The sequence below is a fragment of the Phyllobates terribilis genome, unplaced genomic scaffold (assembly GCF_046119375.1).
Source record: "Phyllobates terribilis strain yellow unplaced genomic scaffold, ASM4611937v1 Scaffold_181__1_contigs__length_3860067, whole genome shotgun sequence".
Taxonomy (NCBI): Eukaryota; Metazoa; Chordata; class Amphibia; order Anura; family Dendrobatidae; genus Phyllobates; species Phyllobates terribilis.
The window spans coordinates 3,163,841-3,177,881 of record NW_027362941.1 but is presented as its reverse complement, the minus strand read 5'-3'; the positions used below and the strand labels follow the sequence as shown (position 1 = coordinate 3,177,881).

The 14,041-nt window shown below is 44.9% G+C and overlaps 1 protein-coding gene across 8 annotated transcripts in view; it reads left to right on the top strand.

Moving 5' to 3' along the window:
* The window catches only part of EYA3 (EYA transcriptional coactivator and phosphatase 3), a 373,281-nt gene that overhangs the window by 181,480 nt on the left and 177,760 nt on the right, over window positions 1-14,041 (top strand). For 5 of the 8 annotated variants that reach the window (XM_073664982.1, XM_073664980.1, XM_073664983.1 and 2 more), the window contains one exon: window positions 2,269-2,436. The exons of the other annotated variants lie outside the window; for them this stretch is intronic. In XM_073664982.1, the coding sequence (XP_073521083.1) occupies window positions 2,269-2,436 (168 nt within the window). The remainder of the gene's footprint in view (window positions 1-2,268; window positions 2,437-14,041) is intronic. 8 annotated transcript variants of the gene reach the window in all.

Genomic DNA, 14,041 nt, shown 5'->3' with positions numbered 1-14,041 from the left:
GATTTGTCAATTTTATAATGTAGTGTTATACGCCAGTTGTGTAGGACAACCTGACAAACACTACGTCAGCTGTGTAGTGTTCATCAGGTTGTCATACGTCAGAAATGAATTCAATAGTCCATGGAAGTATGGTACCTTTGAAGTAGTCTTTCATGCAGAGGCCAGGTTTGTCGGGGCAGCTGTCACATTGGTAAATGGTGTCCTTGCGTACTCCCCTTCGGTAACACACTCGGCACTTCTTTTGTGACATACCTTTTTTTCCTGCTGTGAGGGATCTGCCCCGGGATATGCTGGCCCGGTACAATTCGAGGTCCTTCAGTTCCAGAAGTAGTGGGGCCCGCTCCGCCACCACTGCCAAATATCAGGGCCTTGATAACTGTCTCCTGAAAGTGAAGATACGACGCAGAAGTCTGGCCTGCACATTTTGACAGAGGGAAAGCGTTGTGCATCTGAACAATGTGCACGGCCAGCTTCTTATACCATACCTTGGCTTTTCTCAAAGCACTGTACGGCTGGAGGACTTGATCGGAGAGATCAACTCCCCCCATGTACTTGTTGTACCCCACTACACAGTCTGGTTTGGCGACCTGTGTAGTGGAACCTCTTACAGTGCTGAGGGTGCTGCCATCACCATGTATGGTGGTCATGAGAAGGACATCCCTCTTGTCCTTGTACTTGACCACCAACAGGTGGTCGATACATTGGGCTCTGCTCTCACCCCTTCTGAGCAGCTGCCCATTTAGTGTCTTTGGGAGGCCTTTCTGATTTTTGCGGACAGTACTGCAAGCTGTGGTATGTCGCGCAGAGAGGGACTTGAAGAGCGGGATACTTGTATAAAAGTTATCCACTTACAGGTGATAACCTTAATCCAGCAGTGGGTGCACCAAGTCCCACACAATTTTCCCACTCACTCCCAGAACAGGGGGGGCATTCAGGGGGTCAATCCGGGAGTCCTTCCCTTTATAAACTCTAAACTTGTGAGTGTACCCTGAAGTACTCTCACAAAGTTTATACAGCTTGATCCCGTACCTGAACCTTTTACTGGGCAGGTACTGCCGGAACCCAAGCCGCCCCTTAAAAGAAATTAAGACTCATCCACGCAGATGTCCCTTCGGGGCACGTACACTTAACCAAACTTGTTGTTGAAGTGCTCGATGACCGGCCGAACTTTGAAAAGACGATCAAAGTTCGGGTCATCGCGTGCAGGACACCTTGCATTATCTTGGTAATGCAAGAACTTGCGGATTGTCTCAAACCGTGTCCGGGTCATGACCATTCGGAACACTGGAGTGTTATACAAAACGTCAACACTCCAGTATTGCCGAACCTCTGTTTTTTTTCAGGATCCCCATATGAAGGACCAGGCCCCAAAACTTCATCACTTCTTCTGCATCTACAGGAGACCAGTTAGAAAATGATGAAGAGGGGTTTTGTTCCAAAAATTGATGAGCATACAAATTAGTTTGGCCCACCATGAGATTTATAAAATCCTCAGAGAAAAAGACTTTGAAAAAGTCTATTTCTGTGAGGCCAGTGGTGTCAAACTTGATTCCTGATTCCGCCACGAAATCAGGAATCAGTGACTCAAAATTTTCGGGGAGCGAGGTCCATATGGGGTCAGTAGTGGGGGGCTCTGGAACATCTTCTTTCCTGCGACTACTGCGTGGCGGTCCAGCAGCACCTGAGGAGGAAGAGGAGAACGATGAGGGGTCGGAAAAGTAAAGAAATGTGGGATCCTTGCCCTCGCTGTCCGTCTCAGTGTCGGAGGCACCAATAGTGTATGCCTCCTCCGCTGAATAGCGAGTTTGGGATGAGCCGGACATTTTTTTTTTCTCGTGTATGTGGTGCTTGTGTGTCAGTACTTTATTTAGAGTGTGTGTGTGTCAGCGTGCTTGGTGTGAACTTTTTTTTTCTGAAAAAAAAGAGAAAAAAAGTAACTACCGTAGGTGGTGCAAACAGCGAGCACGAGTGCGGATCGGTGAACTATGTCACCAATCAACTCTCGGCAGCTGCTTGCTGTGTGCGCGGATGTGGTGCAAAGGTGGGGGGGGGGAATTGACAGGGACAAGAAAAAGTCCTGAAAAGCAGCGAGCACGAACGTTGATCAGTGACGTAGACACTGCTCAGCGCTCGGCCTCTGCAGGACGCACGAAAAAAAAAAAAACTGGGGGGAGGAGGATTGGGGGTAAAAGGAGGCGGCGGGGGAGGGGGGTGGATGAGGGGAGAACAGAGATGGACTTACCAAAGTCTTCTCTGTTCTTCTTTCAGCAGGATCAGCAGCAGTTTCTGGAAGAGGCTCTGGAGCAGGATCCGCAGCAGCAGGATAAGGAGCTGGAGACCCAGTTCCCTGAAGACAGCAGCAGGACGCCGGAGCAGGAGATCCAGGACCCTGGAGACAGCAGCAGGATGCCGGAGCAGCAGCAGCAACTGGAGCAGGTAGGAGAAAGGTCTTGTAGTGTAACAGAAGATTCTGTGGCACTACAAGGCCCAGCACAGCGCAGATCAGACGTGACCGCTCTGTAGAAATCCTCACCAAGTGTGAGGATCTGCAGGGCGGTCACAGGGGTTGACAGGCAGGTCACAGGCCGGTCACCTCCCGGTCAGGTACTCTGATTGGTGCGATCGATAATGACATCAATCGCACCAATCAGAGATGGCTGGGGCCTGGGCTCGCACCACAAGGGGTCACAGGGAGGTGACAGGCAGGTCACAAGCCGGTCACCGCCCTGTGACCGCCCTGTCACCTGTGTTCAGGTACTCTGATTGGAGCTATCGATGTCATCATCGATCGCTCCAATCAGAGCTGGCTGGGGCTTCTATGACATCACAGGGGGTCATGGGGAGGTGGCAGGCAGGTCACAAGCCGATCACCGCCCTGTTACCGCGCGGTCCCGCTGTGATCGGTGCGATCGATTTGATTGGTAATCGCACCGATGCTAGCAGTTTGGGGAGAGGGCTGGGGTTACTAGGCAACAGCCTCGGAACGGTGCTCTTAGGAGCAGCGATCCTAGGCTGCACATCACCGTTTCTGGCAATCTGATTGCCGGAAACGGTGAGAGATGCTGTGATTGGTTGTTCAGAATTGAACAGCCAATCACAGCGATCGTGGGTGTGAAGGGGCGGCGACACCCCCCGAGATGCCGGCGCCATCTACCCTAAGGTAAGATGGCACTGGAATTTTAATGCTATCACCGCGACTTCGGTCGCTGTGCCACATTAAAGATAGGGCGTATTAATACGTATCTGGTCCATAAGGCCCAGGGCACAGATACGTACTAATACGCCCGATGTCGTAAAGGGGTTAAAGATTGTTCTGTATTTTCATGACTTTGAAAATTGTACATTCAAACTGAAGGCATCAAAACTATGAATTAACACATGTAGAATTATATAGTTAACAAAAAATTGTGAAACAACTGAAAATGTGTTCTATTCTAGGTTCTTCAAAGTAGCCACCTTTTGCTTTGATGACTGCTTTGCACACTCTTTGCATTCTCTTGATGAGCTTCAAGAGGTAGTCACCGGAAATGGTCTTCCAACAATCTTGAAGGCGTTCCCAGAGATGCTTAGCATTTGTTGGGCCTTTTTCCTTCGCTCTGCGGTCTAGCTCACCCCAAACCATCTCGATTGGGTTCAGGTCTGGTGACTGTGGAGGCTAGGTCATATGGCGTATCACCCCATCACTCTCCTTCTTGGTCAAATAGCCCTTACACAGCCTGGAACTGTGTTTGGGGTCATTGTCCTGTTGAAAAATAAATGACGGTCCAACTAAACGCAAACCGGATGGAATAGCATGCCGCTGCAAGATGCTGTGGTAGCCATGCTGGTTCAGTATGCCTTCAATTTTGAATAAATCCCCAACAGTGTCACCAGCAAAGCACCCCCACACCATCACACCACCTCCATGCTTCACAGTGGGAACCAGGCATGTAGAGTCCATCCGTTCACCTTTTCTGCATCGCACAAACACGGTGGTTTGAATCAAAGATCTCAAATTTGGACTCATCAGACCAAAGCACAGATTTCCACTGGTCTAATGTCCATTCCTTGTGTTCTTTAGCCCAAACAAGTCTCTTCTGCTTGTCACCTGTCCTTAGCAGTGGTTTCCTAGCAGCTATTTTACCATGAAGACCTGCTGCACAAAGTCTCCTCTTAACAGTTGTTGAAGAGATGTGTCTGCTGCTAGAATTCTGTGTGGCATTGACCTGGTCTCTAATCTGAGCTGCTGTTAACCTGCGATTTCTGAGGCTGGTGACTCTGATAAACTTATCCTCAGAAGCAGAGGTGACTCTTGGTCTTCCTTTCCTGGGGCGGTCCTCATGTGAGCAAGTCCTGGGGCGGTCCTCATGTGAGCAAGTTTCTTTGTAGCGCTTGATGGTTTTTGCAACTGCACTTGGGGACACTTAAAAAGTTTGCTCAATTTTTCGGACTGACTGACCTTCATTTCTTAAAGTAATGATGGCCACTCGATTTTCTTTACTTAGCTGCTTTTTTCTTGCCATAATACAAATTCTAACAGTCTATTCAGTAGGACTATCAGCTGTGTGTCCACCAGACTTCTGCACAACACAACTGATGGTCCCAACCCTATTTATAAGGCAAGAAATCCCACTTATTAAACCTGACAGGGCACACCTGTGAAGTGAAAACCATTTCCGGTGACTACCTCTTGAAGCTCATCAAGAGAATGCCAAGAGTGTGCAAAGCAGTCATCAAAGCAAAAGGTGGCTACTTTGAAGAACCTAGAATATAAGACATATTTTCAGTTGTTTCACACTTTTTTGTTAAGTATATAATTCCACATGTGTTAATTCATGGTTTTGATGCAGTGTGAATGTACAATTTTCATAGTAATGAAAATACAGAAAAATCTTTAAATGAGAAGGTGTGTCCAAACTTTTGGCCTGTACTGTGTGTGTGTGTGTGTGTGTGTGTGTATATATATATATATATATATATATATATATATATATATATATATATATATATATATATATATATATATATATATATATATATATATATATATATATATATATATATATATATATATATATATATATATATATATATATATATATATAATATTAATATAATATTAATATATATATATATAATATTAATATATATATATATATAATATTAATATATATATATATAATATTAATATATATATATATATATATAATATTAATATTTTTATTTTATTATTTTTTTTTTTTTTGTCAAGTTTTACTTTTGCACAGGGTAACTTATTAATATTGAGCCGTGTAAGGGCTTCTTTTTTGTGTAATGTGCTGTAGTTTTTAATTGGTACTGCTTTGGGATAATTACGATTTATTTATTTAAGTCTGACCTGGAAATTTGCAGGCGATCCCCTAGGTTCCGATAGTCAATTGCAGATGCGCTCACTGGCCAATGGTCAAATTTAATGCAGCTGTTTAATAACTTATACCCATTATAATCACTTTGGGGACTAGTATACCATCATAGTCTCCAATATGACCCTATAATCTATGACTCTTTGCACATGATATGTTAAGTTATAACCTGACTTATAATTTTTAAGGGACAATAGTCATTCGTGAGTGCATCTGCATTTCGCCCTATCAGGATCTAGTGGATCACAGTCGTAATAGCTACCAGAATTTTTACGATTGTGATCCAATATACTTCTGCATCAGAATGTATGTGATTTGCAAATTAGCAAACTATTTGTTCTTAATAAAAGTTATATTTTATACATATTTCTTTTCCACCCCTCTCCACTTTCCTTGAGTTCCTAAAACTTTATACATGTAGTCTTCAGCATTCTAATGGCTTATTCTTTTGTAAGAATACTGGTGCTTTGTTGCGCCAAGCAATTCCCCTAGTTCTACAATTTGTCTTTTTTCTTGGTATTTAGCACAGTTTTGGTGGTGTCGGTCTTTATATTGTTCTTCAAAAGGTTTAATCGTTGCATGTTCCGTAATCCCCGTCTTTCACTCCCTTCCTAAAATTTACAAATCACAATTTCCCTCTTCATTATATCCGATTGTGCCGGGTATAGGAAATTTAAGAGAGCGACTTAGCTCTTGGCTAGACATATACTTACAACGTCTAGTGAAAAGTATTCTAAGCTATTTACGCAATACCAAGCATGTCATTGCCTCACTAGATAATAGTAAATGGCCAGATCAAAGTATGTGACCAACATGTTACGTAATTGTTGTATACCCCAGTATCCCACATCACCTAGCATTGAAATCTTTGGCATATTTTCTACAACATTTTAGTAACTACACTTCAGCTATTAAAGAATTCCTCCTTATGACGAGAGAATTTTTGCTATCGCTCGGCTACTTTTCATTTAATGGCATTTTCTATTTATAGAAGCTGCTATTTTTAGCCTAGGAAGGTGCCATTAGGCAAACATGGTTCCTGGCTATTACTAACAGCTCACAACTGTTTCGTTAGTCGCTACGGACCCCCGATCAGCACACAGCAGCGCTTTGGGCACAGCACATTTTTGTTGCGTCCAAAACGCGGTGTTCTAGTGCCGCACTTTTGTTGTCGGTACATGTGAATCCACCGCATATAATGACCCTTCAATCGGTCAAAATCTGCAGTGGAGACTAGCGTGTCCGCTACAGAAATTGACATGCTGCAGTGAGTTTGGGTACGTGGCCACTGTAAGGAGCCGCCACAGGTTTGACGCTGTGTGTTTATACAACGTCAAACCCGCAGCGTCCAGATATTACAGCATAGTGGATGGGATCTCTAGAAATCCCATGTTACCTATGTGTGCATCAGACTGCGAATCACCCGTGGACACTGACATGCAGCGCGTCTTTCAGGACCGCAGCATGTCAAATTCTCTTGCGGAGTCGCTAGTCTCCACAACAGAAATTTGACCACTAGAATGTATAGATTGTGGTAAATACTCATGGTTCAGTGAACACGTGAATTTACCTGCATTCAATAGAATGCAACGCTTTGGACGCAACAAAAAATATGCGTTCTAAGCGCAGCTATGTCACCCCTCAGCAGTCCCAGAAATGGCACATCCATAAGATGCGCCAAATCTGTCTCTTACCCTCTGCTCTTCCCACTGCCCTGTAGTGGTGGGGATGGGGTTCACGTCAGCCTTGTATTGGCGGCTGACGTGAAGCCCAGGTTAGTAATGGAGGGCATTCCCCATTACTAACCACGTAATAAAATGGACGCCACTTTTTCAATAAAAGACACGGTCAGAATAAAGTATTTTAATTAAATAAAAAACACACTTTTCTACAATTTTTTTTTATTATATTCCGTCCGCGAAGCCATCGATCTCCTGAAAAAAATGTAAAATAACAGACAACCATATCCCTCACCTGTCTGCCATCAATGACACAGTCCACGTACCGCCAACGATTGGCACACTACGATCCGCGTCACTTCTACAGCAGTGACATCAGCCATCACTGATGTCACTGCTGTAAAAGACAGCATTGTATACTGACAGGGGTGTAAAATCACCCCTATCAGTATACATGCTGCAGGAGGTCAATGGGGTTGATCAGCTGATCAGCCCCGGTGAGCTTACCACCCTGGGAACATTCTTGCAAATGTTCCCAGGGTCAAGTGAGCTTCAGCTGATGCTCTCGTGAAGTCACTAATGTCACCGATCAGCTGATGGTAACAAGACCGCTCAGCTGATCGGTGACACCAGCACAGGTCCTAGAAGCACAGTAGACTGCGGGGAGCGAGCCGGCTCCTCGCAGTATACCTGCCAGCCGCCGGGAGGAGAGGATCGCCAACGAACAGGTGAGTATAGAGATTTTTTTTTTTTTTTTTTTTCAGTGGGCAAGCGAGATGGTCAGAGCTGACTACTGCTCCTCCTATCCACGCCGCTCTCACTGTTATTAGCGAGAGCGGCTTTTGGTTGAAAGGAGATGTAGTCCTCCTCTCCCGACTCGGGTACCACCTGCAGCGCGTTTCCGGCATGATTTCGCGCACATTGACTTTAATTGAAACCCAGCATAGCCGCAGGTATAGATATTATACCTGCGGGTTTGCTGCGATTCAATTCAAGTCAATGGGTGCGAATTCGTGGAGCCCAAATAATGGTCATGCTGCGGTTTTTACAGCAATGCAAATCTGGAGCCGAAATTTCTTCATCATATGCTCAGCACATCCGGATTCGCATTGCTATACCTGGCAGACCTGTAAACAAAAGTTTCCGCGGCGGGAAAAGCGCCGCGAAAACGCATCAAAAACGCATTGTGTTAACTTAACCTTAACATGAATGATATGAACTTGCATTTCACATTCGAGACACAGAAAACGCAAACTGAATTTCTTGACATTTCACTTACACACTCCTCTGCAGAAGTTCAAATTTATGCCATTTAGAAAGAGTACAGCCACAAGCTCCACACTACTTTTTAACTCTTGTCATCCTAAACAGACCATCAAAAACAAGGGGAGCTTGCAAGCAGGCCTGTGGAGTCAGTAAGCCAAACCTCCGACTCCTCAATTTCCATGACTCCGACTCCCTCATACATGGCTCATGTTTAAGTGATAAATTTACTGTAACACAGATTAATGTCAGCTAAAAGTCTTGACCCTTTTATCAGGAATAGGACAGACATTTATAGGATATTTCATAACTTTCCCGAATTCTTATGAAAAAATATTCCCCACAAACTGCATTGAACTACTGTATCCAATTTATCATATATTTTAGGAGTCGGCGTCGGTCCATTTTATACTGGCTCCGACTACACAGCCCTACATGCTAGCATTAGAAGAAATACAACGTCTAATATAAAATACATACAACATACAAGAAGCCACCCTAGTCAATCAAAGATTACGACACCGCAAATATTCAGAATGGATGTTGGAAAGATCCCTAGATTCTGTGGAGAGGAGAGGCAGCAGAATATTCTAAAAGAAAAAACCCGATAATTTGACCAGTTCTAATTCTATAACATTTGTGACACAATACAGCCCACAATTTCCAGAAATCAAGAAAATCATAATATATATTCCCATGCTACATCAGGATAGTAAACTTAAAAAAAAATATTTGTAATCCGGTATGATTTACAGCTAATAGAGCCCCCACATTGGGGAGTATCTTGGCACCTAGCTCATTCTTGAATTAATCTCCCACAAAAAAGACTTGGTTTAATACATCAGTTTTTTTCAAGTGCGGTCACAATAGTTGCTAACATATTACTAATACTAATCAATTTACATCTACCATTAGTAATACAACTTACAAAATAAAGTTGCATGGGAGTGGATTGTAGTGAATATACATGGTCTTTAATTGCGGGCACACAGACCGCATAGTGGCAGCAGGAGCCGCGCTGCGAGTACAGTGTGCGCTCTATTAAGTAGAGTGAATGATCACTGCTCCCCACGCACACCGTCCCGACGTGGGGAGCAGTGACTATTCCTGCAGAGCATCTCACAGTGTGAGGGCGCATGGCTGTTATTCCATGCGCTGCTCACACAATGAGATCCCTGTCGGCAGCTGAGTAGGACACAGTGCTGGAGGAGAGAGGAGGTGAGTATAATTGTTTATTTTTTGTGTGCAGTATCATGGGGATCAGAGGGTTCGAAGCATACAAGGATGAGGGGTGCCAAGCATACCAGGATGAAGGATGAAGGGGGCCATACATACAAGGATTATGAGGGGGGCCATGCATACCAGGATGAAGGGTGCAATACATACCAGGAAGAGGGATGAGGGGTGCCATGCATACCAGGATGGGTATGAGGGGTGCCATACATACCAGGATGAGGGATGGGGTGCCATGCATACCAGGTTTGGGGGATGAGTGGTGCCATGCATACCAGGATGAGGGATGGGGTGCTACACATACCAGTATTGTAGGATGAGGGGTGCCATACATACCAGAATAGGGATGAGGAGTACCATGCATATCAGGATGAGGGATGGGGTGCCATGCATACCAGAATTGGGGAATGAGGAGGCCATACATACCAGGATGAGGGGTACCATACATACCAGAATAGGGATTATGGAGCCATGCATACCAGGATTGCAGATGAGTGGTGCCATGCATACCAGGATTGCGGATGAGTGGTGCTATGCATACCAGGATTGGGGATGAGTGGTGCCATGCATACCAGGATTGGGGATGAGTGGTGCCATGCATACCAGGATTGGGGATGAGTGGTGCCATGCATACCAGGATTGGGGATGAGTGGTGCCATGCATACCAGGATTGGGGATGAGGGGTGCCATGCATACCAGGATTGGGGATGAGGGGTGCCATGCATACCAGGATTGGGGTTGAGGGGTGCCATGCATACCAGGATTGGGGATGAGTGGTGCCATGCATACCAGGATTGGGGATAAGGGGTGCCATGCATACCAGGATTGGGGAATGAGGGGCGCCATGCATACCAGGATTGGGATTGAGTGGTGCCATGCATGCCAGGATTGGGAATGAAGGATGCCATACATACCAGGATTGGGGATGAGGAGTGCCATGCATTCCAGGATTGGGTATGAGGGCGCCATGCATGCCAGGATTGGGATGAGGGGCACCATCCATACCAGGATGAGGGTTACCATACATACCAGTATAGGGATGAGGGACGGGGTACCATGCATACCAGAATAGGGATGAGGAGTGCCATGCATACCAGGAAGGGAGAGAGGGGCCCATGCATACCAGGATAAGGATGAGCGGTGCCATGTACAGTGCCTACAAGTAGTATTCAACCCCCTGCAGATTTAGCTGGTTTGATAAGATGCAAATAAGTTAGAGCCTTCAAACTGCAAATGAGAGTAGGTTTTATGAACAGAAGCATAGATCTTACAAACCAAAAAGTTATGTTGCTCAGTTGAATTTTATTACATTTTAAACATAAAAGTGTGGGTCAATTATTATACAACCCTTATGTTTAATATTTTGTGGAATAACCCTTGTTTGCAATTACAGCTAATAATCGTCTTTTATAAGACCTGATCAGGCCAGCACAGGTCTGTGGAGTTATCTTGGCCCACTCCTCCATGCAGATCTTCTCCAAGTTATCTAGGTTCTTTGGGTGTCTCATGTGGACTTTATTCTTGAGCTCCTTCCACAAGTTTTCAATTGGGTTAAGGTCAGGAGACTGACTAGGCCACTCCAACACCTTGACTTTTTCCCTCTTGAACCAGGCCTTGGTTTTCTTGGCTGTGTGCTTTGGGTCGTTGTCTGGTTGGAAGATGAAATTACGACCCATCTTAAGATCCTTGATGGAGGAGCGGAGGTTCTTGGCCAAAATCTCCAGGTAGGCCGTGCTATCCATCTTCCCATGGATGCGGACCAGATGGCCAGGCCCCTTGGCAGAGAAACAGCCCCACAGCATGATGCTGCCACCACCATGCTTGACTGTAGGGATGGTATTCTTGGGGTCGTATGCAGTGCCATCCAGTCTCCAAACGTCACGTGTGTGGTTGGCACCAAAGATCTCGATCTTGGTCTCATCAGACCATAGAACCTTGAACCAGTCTGTCTCAGAGTCCTCCAAGTGATCATGAGCAAACTGTAGACGAGCCTTGACATGACGCTTTGAAAGTAAAGGTACCTTACGGCCTCGTCTGGAACGGAGACCATTGCGGTGGAGTACGTTACTTATGGTATTGACTGAAACCAATGTCCCCACTGCTATGAGATCTTCCTGGAGCTCCTTCCTTGTTGTCCTTGGGTTAGCCTTGACTCTTCGGACAAGCCTGGCCTCGGCACGGGAGGACACTTTCAAAGGCTGTCCTGGCCGTGGAAGGCTAACAGTAGTTCCATAAGCCTTCCACTTACGGATGATGCTCCCAACAGTGGAGACAGGTAGGCCCAACTCCTTGGAAAGGGTTTTGTACCCCTTGCCAGCCTTGTGACCCTCCACGATCTTGTCTCTGATGGCCTTGGAATGCTCCTTTGTCTTTCCCATGTTGACCATGTCTGAGTGCTGTTCACAAGTTTGGGGAGGGTCTTAAATAGTCAGAAAAGGCTGGCAAAAGAGATCTTTAATCCACACATGTGAAGCTCATTATTCTTGGTGCCTGAACTACTTCTTAATACTTTAGGGGGACCAAACAGAATTCTTGTGGTTTGAGGGGTTGAATAATAAATGACACTCTGAATTAACTTTTTACGTTTAAAAAAAAACAAAAAAAAAAACAAAAACAAAATTTGCTGCAGTGCATTTCCCACTTCCAGGCTGATCTACAGTACAAATGTCACAATGCCAAGTTAATTCCGCATGTGTCAACCAGCTAAATCTGCAGGGGGTTGAATACTACTTGTAGGCACTGTATACCAGAATGAGGAGTACCATACATATCAGAATAGGGATGCTTGGTGCCATGCATTCCAGGATTGGGGATGAGGGTTGCCATGCATGCCAGGATTATGCATACCAGGATTCTGGATGAGGGGGCCATGCATACCAGGTTTGGGGGTGAAGGGTGCCATGCATACCAGGATTGGGAGTGAAGGGTGCCATGCATACCAGGATATGATGGTGGGGAACCGATGGGGGCAGCACATATATATATATATATATATATATATATATATATATATATATATATATATATATATATATATATATATATATATATTTTTTTTTTTTATTATGTACAGTACAGACCAAAAGTTTGGCCACACCTTCTCATTTAAAGATTTTTCTGTATTTTCATGACTTTGAAAATTGTACATTCACACTGAAGGCATCAGAACTATGAATTAACACATGTGGAATTATATACTTAATAAAAAAGTGTGAAATAACTGAAAATATGTCTTATATTCTAGGTTCTTCAAAGTAGCCACCTTTTGCTTTGATGACTGCTTTGCACACTCTTGGCATTCTCTTGATGAGCTTCAAGAGGTAGTCACCGGAAATGGTTTTCCAACAATCTTGAAGGAGTTTCCAGAGATGCTTCGCACTTGTTGGCCCTTTTGCCTTCACTCTGCGGTCCAGCTCACGCCAAACCATCTCGATTGGGTTCAGGTCTGGTGACTCTGGATGCCAGGTCATCTGGCGTAGCACCCCATCACTCTCCTTCTTGGTCAAATAGCCCTTACACAGCCTGGAGGTGTGTTTGGGGTCATTGTCCTGTTGAAAAATATATGATGGTCCAACTAAACGCAAACCGGATGGAATAGCATGCCGCTGCAAGATGCTGTGGTAGCTATGCTGGTTCAGTATGCCTTCAATTTTGAATAAATCCCCAACAATGTCACCAGCAAAGCACCCCCACATCATCACACCTCCTCCTCCATGCTTCACGGTGGGAACCAGGCATGTAGAGTCCATCCGTTCACCTTTTCTGCGTCGCACAAAGACACGGTGATTGGAACCAAAGATCTCAAATTTGGACTCGTCAGACCAAAGCACAGATTTCCACTGGTCTAATGTCCATTCCTTGTGTTCTTTAGCCCAAACAAGTCTCTTCTGCTTGTTGCCTGTCCTTAGCAGTGGTTTCCTAGCAGCTATTTTACCATGAAGGCCTGCTGCTCAAAGTCTCCTCTTAACAGATGTTGTAGAGATGTGTCTGCTGCTAGAACTCTGTGTGGCATTGACCTGGTCTCTAATCTGAGCTGCTGTTAACCTGCGATTTCTGAGGCTGGTGACTCGGATAAACTTATCCTCAGAAGCAGAGGTGACTCTTGGTCTTCCTTTCCTGGGGCGGTCCTCATGTGAGCCAGTTTCTTTGTAGCACTTGATGGTTTTTGCAACTGCACTTGCGGACACATTCAAAGTTTGCCCAATTTTTCGGACTGACTGACCTTCATTTCTTAAAGTAATGATGGCCATTCGTTTTTCTTTACTTAGCTGCTTTTTTCTTGCCATAATACAAATTCTAACAGTCTATTCAGTAGGACTATCAGCTGTGTGTCCACCAGACTTCTGCACAACACAACTGATGGTCCCAACCCCATTTATAAGGCAAGAAATCCCATTTATTAAACCGGACAGGGCACACCTGTGGAGTGAAGACCATTTACGGTGACTACCTCTTGAAGCTCATCAAGAGAATGCCAAGAGTGTG